The sequence below is a fragment of the Glycine soja genome, chromosome 20, assembly GCF_004193775.1.
Source record: "Glycine soja cultivar W05 chromosome 20, ASM419377v2, whole genome shotgun sequence".
In the NCBI taxonomy this organism is placed as follows: domain Eukaryota; kingdom Viridiplantae; phylum Streptophyta; class Magnoliopsida; order Fabales; family Fabaceae; genus Glycine; species Glycine soja.
The window spans coordinates 24,167,499-24,184,468 of NC_041021.1; the positions used below are offsets into that span (position 1 = coordinate 24,167,499).

General features: G+C 31.7%; 1 protein-coding gene across 2 annotated transcripts; it reads right to left on the reverse strand.

Annotated features, from left to right (window-relative positions):
- Positions 1 to 1,532: 1,532 nt before the first annotated feature.
- Positions 1,533 to 12,103, reverse strand: LOC114403034. Of its 2 annotated transcripts, XM_028365748.1 has the most exons (3): positions 11,043 to 12,103; positions 10,215 to 10,334; positions 1,533 to 1,805 (listed from the first exon to the last, which is right to left on the reverse strand). In XM_028365748.1, the coding sequence occupies exons 1-3, from the start codon at positions 11,128 to 11,130 to the stop codon at positions 1,699 to 1,701; spliced, it is 315 nt and encodes a 104-aa protein (XP_028221549.1). In that variant the 5' UTR covers positions 11,131 to 12,103; the 3' UTR covers positions 1,533 to 1,698. The 2 variants fall into 2 exon arrangements, 1 of the variants encoding a protein (XP_028221549.1); XR_003664573.1 differs by lacking the exons at positions 1,533 to 1,805; positions 11,043 to 12,103 and adding an exon at positions 10,677 to 11,033 and having other exon boundaries at positions 9,160 to 10,334.
- Between the last annotated feature and the right edge of the window lie 4,867 nt (positions 12,104 to 16,970).

Genomic DNA, 16,970 nt, shown 5'->3' on the forward strand with positions numbered 1-16,970 from the left:
ACAGCTAATTACATCATGGTCGATCATGTCTAATGAATAATACATAACTAATTAATAAATTGTCATGAACATTTTCTAATGACAGGGAGCCTTCAATTGTCATTTTTTTAATGAATAAGAATTGAATACTACACTATTGGATTTATAATCCTCACACACCTATTATATCCCCTTGGTTCAAGTGTCATGCCTAAATGAAAGAAAAAAGAAATGGGGCAACACTAAAATTAAATTATTAAATGAAAAATAATATATATTAATACATAATAAGATACAATTATTATAAAGTAACAAGAAGTAAAAAAAGAGTACATATTAACATGTATTCAAAAGTAAATATTTATACTTCTTTATAATAATAATATTAGTATAAACTCGAACACATATTTAAATATGAAAATGGTAAACACATATTATAGAATGGATTCAAGAGAAGATTATAAATAAAAAAATTGACTCAGTTTTCGCTTCATTCGATATTTTAATATTTCCTTCACTTTAATAATTTTTTTATAACTTTTGTTATATTCATATTCATCTATTTAATTTCAACATTTATTAAACAGATATTAATTTCATATTTTTTACATAAAATAAAAAAAAACTCTCAATTTTTCAAATAATAAAATTGGAAACCACCCCACTACACACCACCAAATAAAACCACTGCACACAATTCTGTTCTGTTTTTTTTTTTTTTTTCTTTTTTTACTAAACCACTCTTTTAAAAGATCAACTACCAAAATTGTTTAAAAATTTCTAACTACCTCACTTTTCTCTTCAGTTTTTTAACAGTCCAATATTTTTAATTTTAAAACCTAACAATTAAATTTTTTAAAAAATAATTATTATGACTTATGAGAATGACATTTGCTAATTTCTTGACCAGATATAGTAAAATAATCAACGCAAAATAAACTATTATTATTTTTTAAAAAAAACTTTTTAATTTTAAATTTCAAACTATCTCACTATTCTCATCTTAGCTTTTCCAAAGAAATCATTATTTTCTAAAAACTGTCAATTTTTTTCAATTTTAAAATTCAAAATACTCCAATTTTTTATTTTAATTTTAATAAACTAATAATTAGTTATAAACTTACTTTTTAAAATAACTATTATGAGATTCATATTTGTTTATGACGGTGTTGGATAAAGTATATTTTTAACCCTTTTAAGGATGAACATAATAAACTAACTATTTTTTTTATTAGAAAAACAATATCATTTTAAATTTAAAATCTCTTACTATCCCGCTATTTTCTTAGATTTTTCTTAAATAAATCAATATTACTTAAATATTGTCATTTCTTTTTATTTTTAAAATCCCAAACCATTCCTCTACTTCCTTTAATTTTTAGTTTTATTCTCAAAAACTTGAAATGTGTTTTCATTAAACAAATATAAGAATTTTTTTAACAATAAAATAAATGTATGAGAATACCTATGTTTTCTCCCTTTAATTTATATATAATATAACACAATAGAAATGCAGACACACAGGCATGACAACACGTGTGCTTGCGCTAGTATATATAAAGGGGATATCCATTTTTCATGAACACACTTTTTGTACCATGTTGCCACTAAATTATTCTAGAATCCCCTACTATAACTCCAATACATGCATAAATTCAAGGATAAAATGGGAATCTAAAAGTTTTAATGGGAAAAGAGAACATGTACAAAAACTAGTTGTCATGCCTTCTTAGGAATGTGCCAAATGTTGACCATGGTGGCAGCAATTTGAAAGGAGGGTATGGCCGCGTATATTGGTGTGAGGTTGACTTTGTTCTGTAGTGACACTGCACATGAAGGAAAAACTAGGAGAGTAAGCAAGTTTGCACACGTAAATTTTTTAGTTTGTCACTCATTTTCTTTTATTTCACTAAGAGAGTAAGCAACCCAATAGTGGGCCAATTAACCACAATATATAAAAACATAAGTCCCATATACTTTCACCCTCTCCTTCCTTTCACATGAAAAAGTCCCACATTGGACAAAATATTCACATGCATCCTCTCCTCCCCCTACAGGACAAGGAAACTTTTAAGCGAGTGAAGCATAAAAAAATATAGACGCAATTAAATACAAAGTGTGCCACCTATAAATGTTTATCTTCTTATTTTTCCCGTGCTCATTTCTTTACCTCAAAAACTAAAACCCAACTTTTAATTTATTGTAAATAGACACGATAGTGACATATATAATATTATATATTAAAAGCTCAAGTTTCACATAGTTTCACATGGTTTCACTCTTTCATTCATTTCTCATGAAAAAGTCCCACATTGGACAAAATAATCTCATATATCCTTTCCTCTTCTTGTATAAATGAAAAAACATTCAGTATTTATAGACATAGTGGTAAATTGTGAAACCCGTTATAGTTTAAGTTTTTGTTTTATTTTTTCTTGTGTCTCCCCCTCAAAAACATAAGTCTTAGTATTTCTTATTTGTTAATGACGGTACTGGATAAAGTATATTTTTAACCCTTTTAACGATGAACATAGTAAACTAACTATTTTTGTTCAGAAAAATAATATTGTTTTAAATTTAAGATTTCATACTATCCCACTATTTTCTTAGATTTTTCTTAAATAAATCAGTATTACTTAAATATTGTCATTACCTTTTGTTTTTAAAATCCCAAACCTTTCCACTACTTCCTTTAATTTTTAGTTTTATTCTCAAAAACTTGAAATGTGTTTTTTTAAGAAATATAAGAATTATTTTTTCACAATAAAATAAATGTATGAGAATACCAATGTTTTCTCTCTTTAATTTATATATAATATAACACAATAGAAATGCTGACACGTAGGCTTGACAACATGTGTGCTTGTGCTAGTATATATAAAGGGGATATCCCTTTTTCATGAAGGGAAAACTAAGAGAGTAAGCAAGTTTGCACAGGTAAAATTTTCAGTTTATTACTTTTAGTTTCTTTTATTTTTTGGGACTTATTTTGTTTGCATGTTTGAGTGATGGTGAATCTTTATCGAATTTATATATTTACAGATTTTATGTTCTCTTGGAATACTTGGTGGCTGATGCATGTAACATCCCATTTTTCGTGAATTAAATTAAAAAGGTTTTTCATTTAAAAATAAATAGAGTTTTAAAAAAATGAGGAGACTTTTGTAATTGAATAAAAGAGGAGAAATAATTTTATTAATTAAAATAATGGTTTGAGAGAGAAAAAATGAATTTTATTTATTCATTTGATAGGGAATAAAATAGAGTTCTTTTTTTATAAAATAATAAAAATAAATAAATAGAGTAAAAAATAAGTGGTAGCTTCCCTAGCTATAAATAGAGACGTGTTAGGTCAATTTTCACACTCACGATGCCTCCCCTTACTCTCAATTTTGTTTTTCCCTCGCCTCCTCCCAAAACCCTCTCTTTTTCCCGCATACTACCAAACCTATCTCAGGAAAATGACGATCTCAGACTCATTCACCGTTGGATCGTTATAAAATTTAGCCACCAGGTTTGCAACTCAATTCCAAGCCTTCTCACCGTTAGGAATTACGAAAAGATGTCAGAGATGATAGAAATAGCCTTCACATTGTAACTTTTTCTTTCTCGTAGAAACCAAGAACTTTCAAGGTAAAATTACGATCCCAAACTCGTTAATCGTTGGATTATCGTGAAATTTTGATATGTGGTTCGTGATGTAATTCCGCACACCTTCACTATTGGGATTTACAAAAGAATTCATGTGAACGGAGAAAGATGCATCGCACGTAGGACCATGGAATGGAGGCTTCAATCCCTTCTCCTTCTCTCTAATGTTTAGGAACCCCAACAGAGCAATCGAAGGAGGAGCTCTAGAGAGCACCAGAAACATCACAATTGATAATGGAGAAGGCTTGAGCGACTACATCAAGGTAAGGGATGAGTTATTCACAATTGGAAATTAGTGAGAACATGTGTAGGGATCCTTAGAGTATCAATTGGAATGGGTTTTGGGGTGTTTTCGAAATTTTTTTATTTTATCCTTATAATTATAATTGTGAATTATATATGTTTGATGAACCAGTTGATGTCCCAATGAGAAATTGTTGTGAAATTGATGTGTTTTTGTGTTGAGCGTGAACTCTTAAAAAAATTGAGCTCTTTTTATTAACGTGAATTATATTCTAATAATATTATTCAATGACTTATTTTATACAAATTATTATCTTGTTCTAATTTTTTCCACGACGATGATCAACATGTTATGTGTAGATATTTATTGTAATACTAAAATAATAAATTAAAGAAAGTTGTATGGTTAATGCCTAGTGGTAATTTCTTTTGATGTAATATTAAATTAATTATTATAAAAACTCTTTTGATTAAAAATAATGTAGCTTGATTTACTCTATATGTGTGTGTGTGTGTGTGTGTGTGTGTGTGTGTGTGTGTGTGTGTGTGTGTGTGTGTGTGTGTGTGTGTGTGTGTGTGTGTGTGTGTGTGTGTGTGTGTGTGTGCATACGTGCGTGTGTGTGTGTGTGTGTGTGTGTTTTGTATCATGTAAATATGATATTGAGTAGTACAAAGCAGAATGTGTTAATTTGCGAGATACATGTAAACATGAGATGATTGATTGTGACATTATGAGACGTTAAATTGTGGGTATGATATTTGGTTGTGAATAAGTGTGTGTTTAACACTTATGTGACAATAATTATGTTGTGAGCTGTGAATTATACAATAACCCGACCAGTATTGATATTGAGAAAATGTTTATGCGCAGTGTTAAAGAGAAAGTGTAAGTTTCCTATTTAGGAATCAGTGTTAAATTGTAGCGCAATGTGTTGAATGTGTTTAAAACACGAGTGTGAGGTCGTGGGTATTGTATAATTCATGAGCAGTGTCTATAAATTGAATTTATGATGAATTGTGGAATAACATGTTGCTTTGAGATTATAATATTGTTATTGAGATTGAATATAAGTGTAAAGTTGAATATGTGTTAATCTGTGATATATACATGTAAACATGTGATGGTGGATTGTGACATTATGGGATGTGAAATTGTGAACAAGTTTTAGTTGTGAATAAGTGTGTGGTTAACACTTGATGTGACATTACTTGTGATGTGAGTTGTGAATTATATAATAACCCGACCAATGTTATCTTGAGAAAAGTGTTGATGCGCAGTGTTAAAGAAAAAGTGTAGGTTTCCTATTTAGGAACCAGTGTTAAAGAGAATGTATAGGTTTCCTATTTAAGAACCAGTGTTAAATTGTAGCCCAATGTGTTAAATGTGTTTAAAACACGAGTGTGAGGTCGTGGGTATTGTATAATTCATGAGCAATGTCTGCATGCGAAAATTGTTTTAGGGGTTAGACCTGAATTAGGAGGGAGAGGCCCTGACAGACTCTTTGGAGTGTAGGCCTTGGGGGTAAATACACCCGGTTTGAGTGTTCCTTAAGCATGTGCCAATTCCACATGGTTGGAGCATTCTTGCAAAACAACGTTGTAGAAGCAAAGACATTTTAATGTTTTGATGATGCCAAAGGATCATGCGCTTCTCAAGTTTAATTCAAGAAAAGAAGCCAAGAAATTCAAGATATATGATCAAGATAATCTCTAGAGTCTTAGGAAGGAAATTCCAAGATTGAAACAACAAGAGGTTTGACCAAAGAATTTAAGCTAAAAAGTTTTTACAAAAGATTTACTTTCTGGTAATCGATTACCAAAGGATGCAATCGATTACCAGTGACCAAAATACTTCCTGAAATGCTTTTAAAATGTTTTTAGATGTTTTTGAAAACATGTAATCGATTACATAAGGATTGTAATCGATTACCAGCAGTTAAAACTATTTATAACAGCTATTGGAAATTTGAATTCAAATTTTACACTATGTAATCGATTACATTTGGATGGTAATCGATTACCAGCAGTTATTGAATGTTTTATAATAGTTAGAATTCAAATTTTAAGCCTGTAACCGATTACACAAGTCTTGTAATCGATTACTAGAGGAGATTTTCAGAAAATAATTTCCAAGAGTCACATCTCTTCAAATGGTTTTTGAATGGCCATCAAAGGTCTATTTATATGTGACTTGGAACACGAATTTGCTTAGAGTTTTTCTGAACAAAAAGTCTTATCCTCTCAAAAGCAAAATTGTCTTATCCTCTAAAACATTCATTGGCCAAAACACTTGCAATTCAATAAGGAATTATTTGAGTGCCTCATTGTTCAATCTATCTCTTTCAAGAGAGATTTCATCTTCTCTTCTTCTTACTTCTGAAAAGGGATTAAGAGACCGAGGGTCTCTTGTTGTAAAGCAATCTGAACACAAAGGAAGGGTTGTCCTTGTGTGGTTCATAACTTGTAAAGGGTTTTTGCAAGATAGTGAAACTCTCTAGCGGGTTGCTTGGGGACTGGACATAGGCACAAGGGTGTGGTCGAATCAGTATAAAACTGAGTTTGCACTTCCTCTTCCCTTAAACTCTTTTATTTATTGTTGCTTGACATTTACATTCAGATTGTTTGTTTTGAATCATCATTTAGAAATTTATCTTTAAGGGAACTTGCATTAAAATCAAAGTAGAATTTTAATTGGGAAAATAGTTTGTAATATCTTAATTCAACCCCCCCATTCTTAAGATATCTGAGGCCACTTGTCTAACAAGTGGTATAAGAGCTTCATTCTTGTATAAAGTTTAGAAGCTTCAAGAATAATGACCTCAACAAACTTCTTATTCCCAGAAGGAAATTCAATAAATAGGCCTCCTATTTTTAATGGAGAGGGATATCACTACTGGAAAACCCGAATGCAAATCTTCATTGAGGCAATAGACTTAAACATTTGGGAAGCCATAGAAGTAGGCCCTTATGTACCCACCATGGTGGCTGGAAATGCAACAATAGAAAAAACTAGAGAAGAGTGGACTGAAGATGAAAGAAGATTAGTGCACTACAATTTAAAGGCTAAAAACATCATTACTTTTGCCCTAGGAATGGATGAATATTTTAGGGTTTCAAATTGTAAGAGTGCTAAGAATATGTGGGACACTCTACAAGTTACACATGAGGGTACAACTGATGTCAAACGATCTAGGATAAATACTTTAACTCATGACACTACTACAATAACAGTCTTTTAAGTCGGTTATTTAAGTCCTTTTACGATGGTTTTGAACCGTCATAGAAGCCAGCGTCGTAATATCGCAATGTATTTACAACGACGGTTTATAAACTATCATGGAAAGTAACATTTTCTAAGACAGTTATTGAATAACCGTCATTAAATGTAATAGATACAAAGACGATTTACGTTCTACACCCATCTTTAAATGGCGTAATCAACATGTGAATTCTAAGACGGTTATTGAATAACCGTCTTAGAAAGTTTAACATTCTAAGACGGTTCCAAAAGAGCCGTCGTAATATGTCCTAGAAATTTAGACGGTTATTCAAATAACCATCTTAGAATAACATTTTTGTTGTTGAAATTCTATGACGGTTATTTGTACAACCGCCTTAGTTTCTAATATATACTACGACGGTTAGATAACTTTTTTTTTGTGTTGGCTGGTAGCTTTAAAAGTTGTTACTTTTAATTACATAGTGTAACACAATTTAAACAATTATAAAATGATTTAATTACATAATAAACATACAATTTGTAGACATATAAAATGATTTCAACAATTATTAAATCATTCAATTTATAGATAACACTAATATGTAACCAATACATCCAGCTGCAATAACACATCTAATACAATGCAGACTTGGAATTTAGATGACAGTACGTGAATGTTGCAATATGATTAACTGCACTATATATATATGCAATGCAAAGATAAGAACATTAATTGGATATAATATCATCATTATTGTTTAATAAGAGTTCCATTAAGAATATTTAAATCATTCCCCACCTAACCCCATTTAATTTTGTATTGATATTGAATTGATTGATTCAAATTTTGAGACAAAAAATTGTAACTAAGCTTATAAGTTACGAACTATTTTTCACTTATATTCGAAAGTTTATTTAAACTTAATTAAATTGAAAATAAATTATAAACAAACGTTAAACTACCTATTTTAATAAGTTCTTTCAAAAACATGCGAAATATACTTATATATCTCATAAGATAACTCTGAAACAATTATTACAAACGAGCAAAATACAGAAAATTTGTCCAAATTTCGCTTATTAAGCCATTTTTGTCTTAAAAAGTTATCATACGAATGCAGTGTGTGATTGTAAATTAAAGATATGCAAGTTTTATTTCTTTTTATCATCAAATATTAATTTGTTAATTTGGTTAAAAATGTCCGCTAACAAATTTAAATCCGTGATTTCTATCCTCTTTCTTCTCTCCGTAATTTTTCAACCGTTAGGTCAACATTCTGGAGAGAGGGTTCAACTAAATCACATATTGCAAGTATTGAAGAAAAAAAAAAAGACAATTCCACATGCAACACATAATTCTCACCTTTTTTTGTTTTGACTATCATTTAGGCAATTCCAAGTGAGAGCACATCATGCCGCACATAATTGAAAATAGCTTATTCATGTGTTTTGACACACAACTATTAGTTATGCTATTAAAAGAAAAAAAAATTCAGGGACCTAATTAAAATTTTGAGAAAAGTATCGGGACCTGCAAAATAATTAAACATATATTATATATAAATGTAATTTTTTATTAAATGTGATTTTTTATTAAATAAAATAAAATTAAAGATAACATGTATATTATTATTTTATATATGCATGCATCGAGAAATATGCAAATGGCTCCCCAGGTAGAACTGAAATATAAAGAATTGTAAGAGTAGGGCTCACAAATTTAAGATGAAAAAGTAGATACTCTAAGAATACTTTAATTATTCTTTTATTCCTAATTCTTAAATCAGCAAGTAATTAATCGGTTGCTTTGTTATTAAATCACAATATCTATAGAGTCTATATTTTACTTTCACTTTATTTCTTATATCACTGATACAAACATGTGATCTTAACAATCAACTAAAAAACTAAAATCTTCATTTACAATTATTTAATTCAATTTTTATTTGCTAATCCTTTATCATGGTGGAGTTTGGCTTTACGTTCAAACAAAGAATTAATATGTGAGCTAGGCGTCAACCCCAAATTAGTGAGGATTTCGTAGTGTTTAGTGATCTATATAATAATTAAGTCTAAGTGAGGTTTCGGAAGAGCTATTAGACAAAAGCTTGAGAAAGTTACAAAGAATTTTAAAAGGACATCACCTTTTTGTTTTGTTTACGAAAAAAGTATTTTTTTTCTTATTTAATTACCCACAATTTAAAAATGCTTCATAATAAATAAATAAAATTTAAAATCATGATTAACAATTCCTATTTATCCCAATAAAAAATGATTATTCCATGATGACTACCCATGAAGCTGAAGGTCCCATCCTATCAGTTGCCATTACTTGATGAAAAAAATTAATTCATCGCTAACAAGACTAAGCAACTTAAAAGTACAATTAAGCTAGTGATATTTTAACCCATTTAAAACTACTCATCCTATCACATATATGACATGCCAAAACATTTTTTTATTACTGATTAGAAGTCCATTCAATATAACTAACAGTCAATCTCGCCTTAGGTACCAAACCAAAAAAAAAAAAAACAATTAAGTTAGAGTAGTAAAAGAATTGTGAGCAAAAAATCAGTCAGCAGAAGCGGTAATAAATCTCTAAGCATTGCATTGGGACGATTCCGTACTTCTTTGGACTATAAAACAATACAATATAATAAATTCCTGTGATCAGGACCAAACTAAAAATTTCTATCTACCCAAACCCAATGGAGAAACCGAAAAGAAAAACTCTTCATGACGATACGCTATGTCGTCAATTTACTATTCACGTTGAATTCTTCCTTCAATAATGCCATTTATGTGGATTTTTAATGGTTGGGTTTGATTAGGAATATAAATATAAAAATCTACCTAAAAGCAATCACCCTGAAAGCATGGCTATTACTAAACTCACTACCGTAAAAGCATTATATTGTAAGGAAGCACATATAGCATACTACAGTACAAAATTCAAAGAAATATGATAAAACCAAACAATGGGAAGGACAAAAGACCCAAAAACTAGCAAAACAAGGTAATTTAAAGTTCTAAATGTTAATAAAGTTATCTCATAAAGAGAAATTTATGAAAAATAAGTGTTAATAATAACTAACAAAATTGTCCTTTCAAGTATAACCTGGATCTGAAGGACCATATTGGGAAGTGCTAATTGTATCACATGAAGTAGAGGCATTCCTACGAAGCTTTGGAGGATTGCTGGAATTTTCAATTCCACTACTCTGTCGATGCACTGTACCTGCATAGAAGTTACCATTCAAGATACAATGAAACAATAGTTATATAAGTCAAGTAGGCAATCTAGGTAAAGGTTACAAGAAATGGAAGATATAATCAACTTATGCTGATTAAAAACATGAGAGAAGACATAGATGATCGATACTCATGACCTTTCATAAGGCCATGACTATGATCATCACTTACTGACATATTGACATCAAAAGTGAAACTAAACTAAACTTGGTCATTTTCAAATCATTCATTACTTTGAACTCATGGTGACTAAACTAAACTTCATAACAAGTAATCATAAAATAAAAATAACTATTCCAAAAAGCTTAAGTGCAACGTCCTCCAGTACCTCTAGTTCTGCCTGTTGAAGGAAGGACTACTGACAAGGAACCAAGATTGGACCTTTGAAAACACTATTAACATAAGTAAATGAGTTAGAAAAATCAAACTACAAGTCAACAATTCAATGTTGCACTGGTCTTTTCAAAAGTAAATATTAAATTAAGGGACCTCATAAAGGAGCACTTCGGTTTAGGGAAGTTAAAAATAACATAGTAAGTTCACCAAAGGAATGGTCATAATCATCCCAAAATTCAATAAATAAATTTAGAGAATACATTCAGGGAACAACAAAGTGCAAAAATAGATTAATACGGGGTAAATAGTGAAGTATCTTCAAACAGAAACAAAAAGTTGAAAGTTTGGGGGGACCCACGAGGTTGAACTGCTGCCAAGGCTATGAATGGGAACTTTACGAGGCCCCGTTTGGATTCTGCAAAAGGGACTGCTCCACCATAACTCATTCAATGGCCCCTATTGTTGCTACGGAAGTACAGATTCTTCTTCTCCACTTTTTAAAATCATAATAGAAGTGGTCCATAATGCATACTTCCATGGCTCTGGGCTAAAGACTCATCCATTCCAAGAACATTCTTTCTTTTGAACTCAATCTACATTTAAGACCCCAAAATAAAATATATGCACCAAAGAAAATACTAAGAGCCAAGATAATGTTCACCTCTCTCATCAAAATCTACAGTGCAGCCCAAAAACAAAAGTGCATCTGGCACAAGAGTTTTAGATTAGAATTCAACCAAAACACCCAATATTATATAAGCCAAGAACCAAGCGGATTTCCAATCCATTGACATAGACACACCCCTTTGAAAGAAAAGGCTCACTACTTCTCTCATAATTAGAAGAGGAAAGGAAATGGATAGAGCACCAACAACATGTCCATTCGATGAAGAATACAAAAACAAAAACAAAAAGAGAGACAAAAGAGTATAGCGTAACTGGTCGGCGCCGAAATTGTTGGCTGCGGCGTGGATCTTGTGGTCTTGCTCAAAGAGCGTCGACTACGAAATGTCCTCCATTCTGCACTTTCCTTTCCTTTCGATTTGATTCCCTCTAATGATGAGCAGATCTGAAGCACCTCGTTTTTGGAGAAAAGGGAACGAAAAATATGAAGCACCTTGTTTATGGTTTAGCTTCTTGTGGCGGCGATCGGCCAGTACGTGGTTGGCGCTGAACTCCTTGCAGAGCTCCCTTGACGTGGAGCTTGGTGTCCCCAGCGATGGTTTGGGAAGAACCATCGTCGGGGTTCTTGGCGAGGAGGAACGGGACCGTGGAGAGGATGTACTTGAGGAGGCACTGCCTAATGCAATTTGCCGCTGCCGTCGTTGGGTGGAAGTGGTGGTGCCTGCAACTGCACCATTTCAGAAACCCTAGAGGAGCTGAGGAGTCCAAGAAGGAGAATGAGAGAGCAACAATCAGAGAGCGCAAATAAAATATTAATAAAAACAAAAAATATCCGAAGGGTTTTGTACAAAGACGACTTAAAATGGCAGCAATCTAAGACGGTTTTACAAAACCGCCTTAGAATGGTTGTATTTATTTACATCATTCCCACTGCGTCACATTCTAAGACGGTTCCATATAACCGCCTTAGAATATGCGTCGTAAAATATGCTTTTTTTAGTAGTGTGAGTATGAATTATTTAGGATGAAGACAAATGAAAGTATACAAGATATGCAGAAAAGATTCACACATATAGTTAATCATGCATCATTAGGAAGAATATTTCCAAACGAGGATCTCATAAATAAAGTGTTAAGATGTCTAAGTAGAGAGTGGCAACCAAAGGTAACAGCCATCACATAATCTAGAGATTTGTCTATTATGTCTCTTGCTACACTATTTGGAAAATTACAAGAACATGAGATGAAGTTGCAAAGACTAAATCAACATGAAGAAAATGATAAGAAGAAGAAGGGAATTGCTCTTAAAGCCTCATCTTCAATCCAAGAGGAAAGTGACATAGAAGATTCATTTGACTTGGATGAAGATGAAGATCTTAGCCTCTTTGTCAAAAGATTCAACAAATTTCTTAGAATGAGAGGAAATCAAAGAAGACAAAACTTCAAACCTAAAAGAAGGACTAAAGAGTCATTTCAAACTCCAAAATGCTTTGAGTGCAATCAACCCAGACATCTAAGGGCTGATTGTCCAATTTTTAAGAAAAGAATAGAGAAGTCTGAAGAGAAAATTATTGGAGAAAAGAAGGCAAAGAAGGCCTACATCACATGGGATGATAACGACTTAGAATCATCTGATGATTTTGAAAAAGAAATGATTAATCTATGTCTAATGGGCAAAAACTATAAAAGCGACGAAGAGGTAACATCTTCTAACAAATCTATTTCTTTTGATGAGTTACAAGATGCATTTGCTGATTTACATAGCGAATCTATTAAACTAGCAAAACTTGTTTCTTGATCTAAGAAAACAATTTCAGATTTTGAGAAAGAAATTTCAAAATTAAATAAAGAAATATATCTTCTTAAAACTAAAGTTTCAATCTCTAAATCTAGTGATAAAGTTCATGCTTCTACTATGACTAATGAAAAAGTAAATTCATGTAAATGCTATAGCAAGTATGTAGAAGAAATTAAAAATTTGAAAAACTCACTTGCAAAAATTTCTATTGGCAAAAATAACCTACATGTCATATTAGGAAATCAAAGATGTATTTTTGATAAAGCAAGAATTGGATACAAACCAGAAAAACAACAAAAGTTTTACAAAAGTTTCTTTTCTTCCTCACAAAAGTATAATTCTCCTTTCATTACATGTTTTTATTGTGGAAGAAAAGGACATGGAACATCTACATGCTATTTTAAGAAAAATTGTAACAACATTAAGATGATTTGGGTTCCAAAAGGATCCATTGTTCACACTAACACTCAAGGACCCAATAAAAATTGGGTACCTAAGTCACAATGGTAATCTTGTAGGAACCATTGAGGAAAAAGTGGTACATAGATAGCGGGTGCTCAAAACATATGACAGGAGGTGCATCAAAGTTCACACATATCTCTCCCAAGAAAAGCGGACATGTAACTTATGGTGACAACAACAAAGGTAGAATTCTTGGAGTTGGAAAAATAGGTACGAATTCTTCAAACTCCATTGAAAATGTTCTACTTGTTGAAGGCCTTAAGCATAGCTTGCTTAGTGTTAGTCAATTATGTGATAAAGGCTATCTAGTATCATTTGATTCTCAAAAATGTCTCATTGAACATAAACATGTTACTAATATAAAGCATATAGGGTTTAGAGTCAACAATGTTTATATGATAGACTTAAGTCAAAAACTAGATAATAATCAATGTTTTCTTAGCAAAGATGATGATCCATGGCTATGGCATAAACGGATTGCTCACATAAACATGGAACACTTAAATAAATTAATTTCAAAAGATTTAGTTGTTGGTTTACCTAAACTAAAATTTGAAAAAGATAGACTGTGTGATGCATGCCAAAAGGGAAAACAAGCTAGAGTTTCATTCAAATCCAAAAACATTGTTTCATCTACTCAACCGTTACAATTGTTACATATGGATTTGTTTGGTCCTTCTAGAATTATGATTTTTGGTGGAAGATATTATGCACTTGTCATTGTTGATTATTATTCTAGATATACATGGACACTATTTATCACTCATAAGAATGATGCATTTCAAGCATTTAGGAAACTTGCAAAAGTTATTCAAAATAAGAAAAATCTCAAAATTATATCTTTTAGGAGTGATCATGGGGGTGAGTTTAAAAATAAAGAATTTGATTTATTTTGTGATAAGCATGGCATTGAACATAACTTTTCTGTATCTAGAACCCCTCAACAAAATGGAGTTGTTGAAAGGAAAAATAGGTCTTTGGAAGAAATTGCTAGAGCCTTATTAAATGATACTCCACTTCCAAAATATTTTTGGGCTGAAGCCGTTAATACTGCATGCTATATCATGAATAAGGCTTTAATAAGACCCATTATAAAGAAAACTCCATATGAACTGTTCAATGGTAGGAAACCAAACATCTCACATCTTCATGTTTTTGGTTGCAAGTGTTTTTGTATTAAACAATGGAAAAGAAAACTTAGGAAAATTTGATGCAAAGTCAGATGAAGGAATTTTCCTTGGTTATTCCTTGCATAGTAAAGCTTATAGAATATATAATAAGAGAACAATGATAATTGAAGAATCGATTCATGTTTCCTTTGATGAGTCTGATGCTATTTCTCCAAGAAAGGATATTTTAGATGATATGGCAGAATCTTTAGAACAAATGCATATTCATGGACAAGATTCTAAAGGAAAAGGAGACGGAAGCAATGAAGATCCTCCAGTAGAAGTCAAAGCAAATAATGATCTTCCAAGAGAGTGGAAAACTTCAAGAGATCATCCCCTTGACAACATTATTGGTGATATCTCAAAAAGGGTAACAACTAGACACTCTCTCAAAGATTTATGCAATAACATGGCTTTTGTAACTATGATTGAACCTAAAAATTTAAATGAAGCCGTAATAGATGAAAATTGGATAATAGCTATGCAGGAAGAACTAAACCAATTTGAAAGAAATAATGTTTGAGAGTTAGTTGAGAAACCTGAAAACTTCCCAACCATTGGAACAAGATAATTGGATGTAAAAAGTGCATTCTTAAATGGCTTTATTCAAGAGGAAGTATATGTAGATCAACCCCCTGGATTTGAAAACTCAGACAAGCCTAATCATGTTTTTAGATTAAAAAAGGCTTTATATGGCTTAAAGCAAGCCCCTAGGGCTTGGTATGAGCGTCTAAGTAAGTTCCTTTTAGAAACGAATTTCTCTAGAGGCAAAGTAGATACTACTCTTTTCACAAAGAGAAAATTACATGATATTTTATTGGTTCAAATTTATGTTGATGATATTATTTTTGGATCTACTAATGAATTATTGTGCAAGGAATACTTTAATGACATGCAAAGTGAGTTTGAAATTTCAATGATGGGAGAACTTAATTTCTTTCTTGGATTGCAAATTAAACAAACCAAGACTGGAATTTTTGTCAATCCATCCAAGTACTGCAAAGAGTTAGTTCACAGATTCAGGATGGAAAATGCTAAGCACATGGCTACAACAATGAACACTGCTTGCTATTTAGATAAAGATGAAACCGGTCAGTCAATAGATGTTAAGCAATATGGAGGTATGATCGGATCCCTTCTTTATTTATCTGCTAGCAGACCTTATATAATGTTTAATGTGTGTATGTGTGCTAGATTTCAATCAAATCCCAAACAGTCACATCTTAGTGCCGTTAAAAGAATCATAAGATATTTGTTAGGCACTATGAATATAGGTTTATGGTATCCTAGGAATTACACATGTACTTTAATAGGATACTCTGATTCAGACTTTGCCGATTCTAAAACAGATAGAAAGAGCACAAGTGGAACTTGTCAATTCCTTGGATCTGCTCTAGTCTCTTGGCATAGTAAGAAACAAAATAGTGTTGCTTTATCCACTGCAGAAGCGGAGTATATTTCTGCCGGCAGTTGATGTGTACAGATTTTATGGATGAAGCAACAACTCTCTGTCTATGGAATTCTTCTTGACCATAAACCTATTAGGTGTGATAATATAAGTGCAATCAATCTTTCCAAAAATCCAGTTCAACATTCTAGAACCAAACATATAGAAATTAGGCTCCATTTTCTAAGAGATCATGTTCTAAAGGGAGATCGTGTGCTAGAATTTGTTGATACAAAGAATCAGCTTGCTGATATCTTCACAAAACCTCTCCCTAAAGAAACATTCTTTTCCATTAGAAGAGAATTAGGCCTCTTAGATATTAGTGATTTGGATAAATAAGGATTGATTGGTTGATTGAAATATTTATGTTTGATGATTGATTGATTGCATTTGATTCTAAGATTTTGATTGTGTTTGATTGGTGTGTTATTGATGGTCGCTTTGCAGGAATGGATACTCGCATCACTCAGCTTAAGGAGGATATGAGTTATGTTCATCAATGCTTCGACCTTCAACTACCATCTTCATAGATTTAGATTATTATTGTATTTTATTTTAATCCGTGTATTTGGCTATGTTTTATGACATTATTCTCTGAACTTTGGTTATGTTTAAGTATTTGGCACTTAGTTAATTATGACCGAATCATGTTTGATTTCGACTTGTGAATGGTTATGGCTGTGTTATTTTCTGCCTTATGTTAATTTCCACGTACTTTGGCTTTTTGATGTTGCCAAAGGGGGAGAGAAATGAGGATTAGGAGCTTAGATATCAAGAGATCATAAA